General features: G+C 36.9%; 3 protein-coding genes across 5 annotated transcripts in view; all 3 read right to left on the bottom strand.

The window, feature by feature from the left end:
- gng13a (guanine nucleotide binding protein (G protein), gamma 13a) lies at positions 1–1,586 on the bottom strand. 2 transcript variants are annotated; one of them, XM_016249562.1, is made up of 3 exons: positions 947–1,586; positions 719–816; positions 1–340 (listed from the first exon to the last, which is right to left on the bottom strand). In XM_016249562.1, the coding sequence occupies exons 2-3, from the start codon at positions 814–816 to the stop codon at positions 235–237; spliced, it is 204 nt and encodes a 67-aa protein (XP_016105048.1). In that variant the 5' UTR covers positions 947–1,586; the 3' UTR covers positions 1–234. The 2 variants fall into 2 exon arrangements, with proteins under 2 accessions (XP_016105048.1, XP_016105039.1); XM_016249553.1 differs by having other exon boundaries at positions 719–1,586.
- Positions 1,587–2,687: 1,101 nt separating this feature from the next.
- LOC107565181 (proline-rich protein 18) lies at positions 2,688–3,458 on the bottom strand. The gene has a single exon (XM_016250405.1). The coding sequence runs from the start codon at positions 3,456–3,458 to the stop codon at positions 2,688–2,690; it is 771 nt and encodes a 256-aa protein (XP_016105891.1).
- A 1,875-nt stretch (positions 3,459–5,333) lies between these two features.
- Positions 5,334–11,041, bottom strand: part of LOC107565538 (52 kDa repressor of the inhibitor of the protein kinase-like) — a 7,514-nt gene continuing 1,806 nt past the window's right edge. Inside the window, exons 2-5 of one of the 2 annotated variants that reach the window (XM_016250797.1) lie at positions 9,114–9,242; positions 8,871–8,995; positions 8,335–8,678; positions 5,334–6,275 (exon numbers count right to left, since the gene is read on the bottom strand). In XM_016250797.1, the coding sequence (XP_016106283.1) occupies positions 6,210–6,275; positions 8,335–8,678; positions 8,871–8,995; positions 9,114–9,242 (664 nt within the window). In that variant the 3' untranslated portion in view covers positions 5,334–6,209. Of the gene's footprint in view, positions 6,276–7,955; positions 8,679–8,870; positions 8,996–9,113; positions 9,243–11,041 lie in introns of both variants that reach the window. The other variant, XM_016250790.1, reaches the window with a different exon arrangement.

Raw genomic sequence — 11,041 nt, 5'->3', positions numbered from 1 at the left:
TGTTTTGTTGTTTTTTTATTGTGTTCTTGCATAGTTGTCTTACACTTTTATAAATACATGTTTTCACTAAATAACACGTTTTTTTTCTTTTTTTCATAATGTTGTGGCATGATAAGCGTAAACAAGAAAGCAGATTTACATTTGCATGTTTGTCCTAGTCAAAGTTGGGCAGTGTAACCATGACTGTGGGTGGAGTCACTCCTGCTGCCATAGTGATGAGTGACAGCTCTTGCACTATATTATAACACATTTACTTGACTCCACCCACGGGTTGTCCTTCAGTACATCTGGATTCAGAAATGGATCCTCGTTCATTTTCTCCTCGATCCATTTAGCTAACCTGGAAATAAATGTATAATAGGAGGATAGAACTTAACACACACACAAAATATCTGTAGACTTATTATTTACTTAATTTATTTCACTAAGCTTGGAACTTCACAAATCAAAATACGTATTTAAATGCTATATTTATATTATTGTAATATTTTCAGAACAGATGTATTCAGATTTTTATACACAATGATTTGCATTTATATATGAATATCTATACATATAAGTGTGCATTTAAAAAAAAAAGATAATTATTATTTTTATGTATTTATTTTTTAATTTCTTCACAATTTTATAACAATTGTTAAAGGTTTATAAACCCCTAGTTGGAAATCACTGGTTTGAAACAAACCAAAGCAGTAGACTTTTTACGTTTGAAACTCACTCTGGAATCGCGACAGATGTTTTCTCTCTGTTAAACTGTAACTGCTGCTTCAGACTGTCCACATGATTCTTCAGCTGAGTCTCATCTAGCTCATCCATCTGAAATACCATCCATCATGTTTGTTTTAATGTTACGTCCAAGTCTCAAAGCTGAATTACCTGTAAATGATAGCTAGGTAATTTTATTTCAATATAAAATAATTGTATATAAAATATACAATTGGCCTACCGTGCTAAGTTAAGTAGCTTAGACGTGAAGTGAAAGGGTTGTCAGGAGTCCTCCAGCAAATAGCTTGAGTTTGAATGCTTTGTTCCACTTAAGAGGAGGGTGTTTAGTTTTTTTCCCTTTTGTAAATTTCTGGTTTACACAAAGGAGATTGAGATACACACCTATTTTTGAGGTTATGCAGCATTCAACCTACTTTGTTAATCAAATTATCTCTCTGCGTCGTGAGTTGTAATGGGAGGGATGTTTAGCTCATTGGACTCTATGTAATCTATGTAAAATACATGCAAAACTGCCCATTTGGCTTCAGATAGTAATTTCTAATCTTTGCCAGAGAAAATAAACTACAGAATAAATGTTGTGATGTTATCACGAGACTACTTGTTGTTGTCACTTGATAACATCCATAAATATTATTTAAATGTCCCCCAAAGTAATAATCAAGTCAGTGTGTTTGCCAAAAAGTTACATTTTATGATTTCTTTAATTAAATTATAGTTGTAGCATTTAAACAGTAACTTTTACAGTTTAACAGTTGTCATGCTTTTGACATTTGATTCTAACATAGACTACCATTCAAGGGTCAGTAAGATTTTATTGAATTGTACCTTCACAGGAATAAATTGCATTTTAAAATAGTGTAAAAAAGATTTTTATTGTAATAATTTTGCAAACTATTACTGTTTTTACTGTATTTTAGTAAATGTTATCTAAAGAAACAGGGAAAATGTTGGCGTAACCCTTAGCTGTACTTCCTATCATGTCTACTTGAGATTGATGCAGTTGTAGAAACATAACCACTCATGCCCTCCACCATGTTTGCTGTTTGGTTAAAAGTGAAGGCATCTCTCTGTTAATGAGATCAGGAAGTGCTACGAGTAGGCGATGTTGTTAGTTGCTAAGTCTGTCTAAACCATGTCCTTTAAGCCACTTATAGTAACACAGCAAAGTCATGTGTGCTCTTCGACTGTAGAGTTAAGACTTGATGTATTCTTACAGACAGCAATGAATCCCCATAAAAATTTAAAGTGTGCTCTCTTTTCAAGAGAATATTTGCAATACAATTCAAAAATATAAACGCAACATTGTAAGGTTGCATATTTCACTTAAACTCTGGATAATCGTACGTGTTTAATTTAGAGGTCAGATCATACCCAAAACAGTTGTGAATGTTCCTTCCATTGTGAACCAATAGCCGAAATGTGAAAAATCCAATACTGATTTAGTCATGGTTGTCCACTTATAAATAGTTACTGCAGAATCTGTCCAGAACTCCTAAAATACCACAAGAATGGTGATAGACTGATATGTTAGCCAGGCCAGTGACTTCATGACATCATGCATTTAGCAAATGGGATTTAAATTGCATTCAAGGAATGCATTTTATTTTTAATTCATGCATTCGCTGGGAATCAAACCTATGGCCTTGGCTTTGTTGGTGCCATATTATGCTGCATCAGCCAATAATTCTGTCCATTAACAGGACATTTATTTTTCTATGAGTCAGGTCTAAAATATACCAGTAGCCTTGGCAACAATTTATGTTTTCACTTTCATTGTGAAATGTAAACATTGTATGTTCAAATTTGTTTAAAATAGGTGTTGCAATTATATGTACATCCCATTTTCTGCCATTAAACTAAGTAATAATCAGCCATAAGGCACCCATATCAGTTGACCACTACTCAAAACTACCACCTTTCTCAAGTCAGCACAAGTAACAGGACACGGAGCATCTGATCTGTTAAATGCTCTTCTGGCTGATTTTGTCCACTCTACCCAAGACTGTAGCTCCAGCAGCATTCTCCACCCCTCGCAACCATTCAGAACATTTCAGCAGAACGCTCTGATCCACACTCTGTTCATCTTTCTCATATTCCACATCATCATATCGGTGATGCTCGTTTAGAAGAGAGATCTTCACAAGTGGGATGTTGGATCGAGAACCTGGCTTGGCATGCAGACGGTCTTTCTGGTGTGGTGCGGTGCCACGGACGGCACGGAGCTGCTTCTCACGGCTACGTTTCTGCAGGAGCAAGGTGGCCTCAGGAGTCAAGTTGAGAGAGAAGTTACATTCACTATTCAGTCCATGGCCTGATCCTGACGAAGCCCATGGACTAGAAGAGTTTGTGGGAATGTTTGTTGCTGAAACGCTGACAGGAAACATCTTCTTGCTAGAGGATTTCACTGAGGAGGCTGTTGCCAAATTGGTTGTAGAGGTACTATTGCCAGAAGTACTTTTAGAAGAAGTTGGGGTCGAGGAACCTAAAGGATCAGCGGGACTTGGAGTTGTAATCCAAGTGCTTTTACCCTCCATCCTCAAGCCAGAAGGGGCCCGACTGGTAGGTAGCTTACCTTTGTGTGGCGTGGCCTTCTTGCTCAACTTCTTGAGCCGTTCCTTCACAGAACTTTTCTCTTCCGCGGTCTTGACCAGAATGACAGGTGATAGTCCTGAAAGTTTCTCTTTGCCCGAGCTGGGAAGACTCCGTGGTCTTGTTACAGGCGGGAAAGGCATCTTCACCAGGTAGAGCAGCACGTAGGACAAGAATTCGGTTTTGGATGTGTAGCGCGACAAAAAAGGGACTTGATCTTTTGCATGTTTAGGGCTACCTGTTATTTCCAGAGCCCCCAACATCCACTTCTTTCTTCAGACACAGCCACTGCGGAAATAGCATGCAGGAATAGTTAAGCTCTTTATAGGGTGTTGGGAAAGGGGCTTGGCAAAGGCATGATGTGCGGATCCTCTGAAGAAGGTAAGCCTGACATGTGCAGCTTAGAGTTGCGTAACAGACTGAGATGTAAACATTCACTGCAGTAGTTGCAGTCTTGCTGAACTGTGAGGTTGTTAGGGTAATAATGCATATGAGAGTTGATATATTTACAAAGCATTTTCCACCAAACAGTCTTAGTCACATTGTTTAAACCATATTTTGTGGTAAAAATTAATTATTTTCCCAATTAAAGGATTTTAGAGTTTACACAAACTAATCTCTTCAAGAGGTGACGTAGTCTTTCTCACACCCAGTCGAACTTTATTTTTTGGGATCAGGTTAAGGGTCTTCCTGCATGCATTAAGATTGTCATCATAACCTGATTATGACAGCATGCAGTAGGTTATTCATGAAGTGAGGCCAAGGTTATGTCATAACCCATAAACTTCCATCAGGCAGGAGAGTCTTGTGCAGGCAATGATGTCAATTCATTGCTCTGGATAATATATTAATCTATCACTTTTGTGGTATTTTAGGAGTTTTGCAGTAATTATTTATTGCTGTGTCTGGAGTTTATACTTGTATACAGTGCCTGGGGCTAAAAAGGCATCTTTATTATCTGTTGCCCATATGAAGTAATTAGACTTCTAACTTTATATATTGCAAGTAACATGTAAAATCCAAATATTTGTTATAGTAGATATTTTGCCAGTTGATGTTTGAAGGGCCTGTTTCATGTTTACCCCCTTTTACGTCCTATAAGTAGTGAAGGGGTTTAATCAGTCATAATTTGTCTAAATATTATCAAAGAACTTAGTGTAAAGTGAAAGCCAATAGGCTGTTCCATTGCAACAGTAGCGCCCAGCAGCAGCCCTATGTTTCCATCCAGTCCACTAGCTTTTCGTTGTGGCAATATTAGCTGCTTTGTTTAAAAAAGAAAAGTACATTAAGCTGAAATCCATGACAACACAGAATAACATACAATCACTAGACTAGTGATCATCAAATTCATTTAACAGTTTATTTTAGACTGTGTTTAAGTCTTCCATTTTTTTCACAAAACATTTGCTCTTTAGAAACCATGTTAGTTTCAGTTTAAATTATTTTAAGTTCAAGTATCAGCATTATAAACACTGAATATTAATACCACTATTATAACACTATAATATAATAACACCAATACCAACATAAAATTAAATTAAGGAAATGCATTGGAAAAACTGGGAATGTTGGACAACAGGATTATAAAAGCTTGACAGTAAACTGTTTTTGCAATATTGTCTTATATTAATGTTAACGTTAAAGCAAGAATGTAAACAAAAACAACTTTTTTTTTTACAGCCAGTCTCAAGTCCACTAGCTTTTCGTTGTGGCAATATTAGCTGCTTTGTTTAAAAAAGAAAAGTACATTAAGCTGAAATCCATGACAACACAGAATAACATACAATCACTAGACTAGTGATCATCAAATTCATTTAACAGTTTATTTTAGACTGTGTTTAAGTCTTCCATTTTTTTCACAAAACATTTGCTCTTTAGAAACCATGTTAGTTTCAGTTTAAATTATTTTAAGTTCAAGTATCAGCATTATAAACACTGAATATTAATACCACTATTATAACACTATAATATAATAACACCAATACCAACATAAAATTAAATTAAGGAAATGCATTGGAAAAACTGGGAATGTTGGACAACAGGATTATAAAAGCTTGACAGTAAACTGTTTTTGCAGTATTGTCTTATATTAATGTTAACGTTAAAGCAAGAATGTAAACAAAAACAACTTTTTTTTTTACAGCCAGTCTCAAATTAATTATTCAATTATTACAGACACAGCAATGCATCATGTTTGCAGTGTGTTCCAGGGGATTAAAACGTACAATATATATTTCATACCTAGTGGAGTAATAGTAAAAGTGTAGAGTTGCATAAAAGGGAAATACTCAAAGTAGGCTAAACCTACCTTAAATGTGTACTTAATGGTTGGATTCCACAACTGATAACATAAAACATATACAAGACAATACAACATGACTAAGTTGAGAAATTTTCTATTGTGCCTCTAATTTGGCTGTGAGATTTGCCAATTTTGGATTCTGATCTGTATAAAGAGTAACCATGTAGGTGAGTGACTTTTTGCACTTCTCCGTGTCACACACTACTCCCCTGCACTCACTCACAATCACCATCCTACTGGTAAATAGCTTCCCACCCAGCCTAACTGTGTGGATAACTGAGCTGATCTTTATTTCTGTCTTCGGAAGCTAGACTCCAGAGATATGACTAAATCCACCAGTGCCATGCTGGGCACTTTAAGGCTCTTCTCTCCTAAATTGAGGTTAGTGTACTGCTTGTCCTTGAGGAGTGCGTAATGTGAATCAGCAGGGATATCTGTGTTCAAGATTTTACACTCCTTGCAGGGACCATCTTCACTGACTGCGAATTTCCCCACAACCTTACTGGCCATATACCCAGCTATGTAAACCAGTACACTTCCATCATGGTCAAAGGCAAATGCTGCTAAACTTGGTGGCCTCATCTCATGTCACTCAGCAGGTCCAGGAAATGATTTGGTAGAACACCCTCACATCAGACTCCAGCACAGCATCACTGTTCTGGAAAAACAAAATACATACAAATATTAATTATAAGGTTTACCTAATGACATATATGTCACAAATAAAATAAGGCATATGACAATATTAAGATTAAGTGCAGACTTATTTACAGATGTTTGCATCCGATATATTTCTCCACTCGTTTAATCAAGTGTTCCTTAAATGTTTTCCCTCTCTGTATATTATAGCCATCACTGACTCCTTATTAAAGGGGTCATGAACTGCCTTTGTTTTTTTATTTTTCAATTTTGAAGTAATAGGCTATTTTCTGGCCTGTTTTTAACCCCCCTCATCAGAACACTTTGTTTGAATAGGCGTGGCGGATTGTAAACTCGGAAGTAAACTCCCACTGCTATGATCGGCTAAGAGTTGTGTATGTTTGACAGCGTACATTGCTCATAGATAGGTGCTGCTGTGATTTAGGTCAAAAACACATAAATGTTGGCACCGATAGCCTTGTGGGCAGCGCCATTGCATTACGGGCATCCCGAGTTCGAATCCCGACTCGAGGACCTTTCCCAATCCTGCCCCCTATCTCTCTCCTACTTCGCTTCCTGTCAGTTCTGATCTGTCCTGTCGTAATAAAGGCGAAAATGCAAAAAATAATACATGCATAAATAACAATACATATAAAACAATCTGTAAGAAGAGACAAAGCAAGTGACCACGTAATGAAAACAGTTACTCGCACTTGTCACATTACTGTCTGATCCAATACTTTTTTCTTTTTGAAAATCCTGCGTCGAATTGTGTTTTGTTTATAAATAAATCCGCAGTAAAATTAAGTGAACAAAGGAACAAGTTCTTACAGACATGGCCTGGCTCTTCGTTAAAAATAAAGTTCATTCACTCTTTCCTAACGTTGGGATCAGAAGGAAGGCAATGCAAACACTGTTTTTCCACAACTTGGCACTGCACAACATCTTGTTGTCTTCAAAGCCATCTTTACAGCTTGGTTTCTGCATAAACCTGCGCATTCACCTCTATTTCTAATTATTTACACTACATGCGTGAATCAGTGGACGGGGCTAAACAGGCAGTGATGTAGACGCAGGCGTTGATCTTCTGTGAAGGCGGTGCTTATCCACTCTATTACATCATAGAGTAAACATACCAAAAGCTGCCGTTTTGGCAGACTGCCTTCAGTATAAGCTGTTTTTAGACTAATGAAACAGTTTTTAGTTCTGAAACTTATGTTTTATAGTACAATTCTGAATGTTTTATAGTACAATGACCTCTTATGTCAAAAGATCAATGGAATTTTTGGTTTCTCAGTTCATGGCCCCTTTAACACCGGCATTCCTGGTCTTCTTCAGCCTATTTAACTTACCTCATTTTACAGTTTGTTTTTGCTTTTGGCATGTCTGTATATATTTGCTAGTCTGTTAACCAGAGTGAAATTCCTTGTGTTAATGCATATACATGACAATAAACCGATTCTGAGTTGCCTAGACCTCTTTTGTTCTTGAGAATAGCTGGTCCTGGCTGAGAACTTTCCCTGGATTCTGAGATTCTCAGATTTACTAGAGGTAGATAGCCGGTCCTGGCTGAGTACTCTCCTTGACCTATCTGACTCACAAGTCAAGTGGATGACCACAAAGCAGTCCATCAGCTCAACAAGTTATTGTAGTGTACATAGAATTATCTAAAAATTCAGAAAAACCAAAGATCACTTACCATGATCTCCAGAACTAAAAGAAGATATTTGGTGGGAATCAAACTGGTGGTCAAGTGTATAGTCTATTGGCTGCTCCACCTGTTCAGCTTTGGCTTCCGCATTAGCAGTGACTGGTGGATATGCATATACGGTGACCGTTTCATCTACTTTACAGTCAGTAATCACTCTAGCATAGCTGTGTTCGCCAATAGTCTTCTCAATATCGATAGCCTTCATAAGCTTCTGCAGTGTGTGGACAGATGGCATAGAAAACGCTTTAAACAGCAACCTGCAACACTTTGGACTGTCATGTAGCAGAGACAAGAAGAAAGCTTTGTCCTGAGTGGTCCACCGAAAACCATCAGCCTTCCGCTGAAACATATGTATCTGTGTACTCACAAAAGCATATGCTTTGGCTGGTAAGAGTTTCTTCAACTGCTTCATCACTGACTCCTTATTAACACAGGCCTTCCTGGACTTCTTCAGCCTGTTCACTTCCGCCTTTAGTTTGCACACCTGTACCTTCAGACTCCTAATCTTCATCTTCAGGGCATGTTCTCTGGCAGCAGCTTCAAGGCCTGTTGGCAATGACATTGGGGGCAACAGTGGAGTCAGTGATATCGAAGGTCTTGCTACAGAAGCATCAGGAGAGGTAATATTGGTCTCTGAGCCAGTGGGTTGTTGAACACTGTCTGCAGTGGATGAGCCTGTATTTGGCAGGTAAACAATATTACTTTTTTTACCTGTAAAACAAACACAAATTTGGAAAATTATTAACTAAAATCACAGTGCAGCAAAACAATTTTCATTACTTTCACATAACACTCCACTCTAAAATGGATAATGTGATGTACACTCTAAAATAAATCTAAAGCGACTGAGCTTTCACTCTAAAATTTGACTGGCATCTCAAAGAATCCCTGTATTTATCTTACGTCTCTTTGGTGGTAACTCCTGACGCGTCTTTGGTGGCTTTCTCTTTAACACCAAGTCCAGTGGGGGTGGTGGGGTAGGAGCATTAACCATTGTGGGCACTGCATCCCATTTCAATCCTGCATGGCTACAAGGTACAATGAGAAATACAGATACAATACCAGTCAAAAGTTTATTGTCCCCAAATATTAAGCATCTTTATGATTTTTCTGAAAGCAATTTCAAGTTTTTCAGTATATACATACACATTAGATGGTCTCTTAAACTGGCTAGTGTGAAAATGTGCACTGCACACCCTATAGTTGTGATGGAGCCGCTGAAAGCTTATCCCCATCAAAGATGCATTCCTGAGATTCTGCACCCACCTGGCACACCTATAAAAGACAGTATTGTATGTATGTATTTATTTATTTAAATTGTATGGTTAACATGACAATTTCAATACTAAAAAAATGAACAAGAACTGCTGAGAGGACGAAGAAAAAACAGGACAGGCCTACATTCATTCTAAAACAAGAGGGGAAAGGTAAGCCTAAAGCCAGTATTATTTAGTCTCAAGCTTTAAGACGGATTTTGTTTACTCATCTTTTATCATTTAAAATAGGTATCGCAGGTAAGTATAAAGATGACTACTACTATTAAAAGAATAGTTCACCCAAAAATGAAAATGTAATGTTTATCTGCTTACCCGCAGGGCATCCAAGATGTAGGTGATTTTGTTTCTTCAGTAGAACACAAACGAAGATTTTTAACTCAAACCGTTGCAGTCTGTCAGTCTTATAATGAAAGTGAATGGGAATCACGGCTTTGAGAGTAAAAAAAAAAAACATACACAAACAAAAATTAAACCCTGCGGCTCGTGACGATACATTGATGTGTAAAGACACAAAATGATCGGTCTGTGCAAGAAACTGAACAGTATTTATATCGTTTTTTACCTCTGATGCACTGCAAAGTCTGAACTGTCCTGAGCGCGTGCGTCCTCGACAGCCGACAAGTGATGGGTCATCGTCTTGCTTTTCGGAGAATCGCAGACTTATAAGTGCATTACCGCCACCTATCTCTCAAATCTAGGATTAAAGTTCCGTCACTACGACGGATTTCCGTCAGTTCATAAAGACAGTCACTTGCTTCATTCCTGAATGATTCAGCCGTTCAAACAAATCAATTGAATGAATGATTCAGTGATAAAATCAGTGACTTGCCGCCACCTGCTGGTGATTTCATTAAATTTTTAGTGTATAATTTCAGTTATTTGAATCATATTTCTGTATTCAAAATTTTATATTTAAAACATTAATCTCCACATGAATTTATGAATTTAATTGCACTCATGCCACTTCTGAGCCTCATTAAACGTCTGAAAATGTACCTACAAGCCACTTTTGTGTTCTTCTGTGCCACCTCTGTAGTACAAATTAATTTATTAATACTAATTTCATATGATTGGTAACTTAATTGTCTTATTCTACATATTGTTTTAAATAGAAATTTTAAAAAGATTATAAACATACATTTTTAAATTTGACAGATGAAAATTATGCCATTACAAAGGTAAAAAGAAAATACTCCTGTAAGTCACTTTAAGGAGTCAAATGTCACCTCATATTTGGGAGGCACATTTTTTATCAGAATTTTTTATTATTGATCAGAAGGTGCTCCTAAATTTTTTAATTAGGAGGACAAGTTCTCCTAATTACAAGAAGAAAAAAAACTGCTGGGTGTGTGACGGGTATGGTTGAGGAATGGGGTTTGGTCAAAGAAAAATTTTCAGTCAAAATATAATAAGTAGTAGAATAAGACAAATAAGTTACCAATCATATGAAATTAGTATTAATAAATTAATTTGTACTACAGAGGTGGCACAAAAGAACACAAAAGTGGCTTGTAGGTACATTTTCAGACGTTTAATGAGGCTCAGAAGTGGCATGAGTGCAATTAAATTCATAAATTCATGTGGAGATTAATGTTTTAAATATAAAATTTTGAATACAGAAATATGATTCAAATAACTGAAATTATACACTAAAAATTTAATGAAATCACCAGCAGGTGGCGGCAAGTCACTGATTTTATCACTGAATCATTCATTCAATTGATTTGTTTGAACGGCTGAATCATTCAGGAATGAAGCAAGTGACTGTCTTTATGAACTGACGGAAATCCGTCGTAG

This window comes from Sinocyclocheilus grahami, unplaced genomic scaffold (assembly GCF_001515645.1).
Source record: "Sinocyclocheilus grahami isolate Dianchi unplaced genomic scaffold, SAMN03320097.WGS_v1.1 scaffold25.1, whole genome shotgun sequence".
In the NCBI taxonomy this organism is placed as follows: Eukaryota; Metazoa; Chordata; class Actinopteri; order Cypriniformes; family Cyprinidae; genus Sinocyclocheilus; species Sinocyclocheilus grahami.
This window is presented reverse-complemented; position numbering and strand designations above follow the sequence as displayed.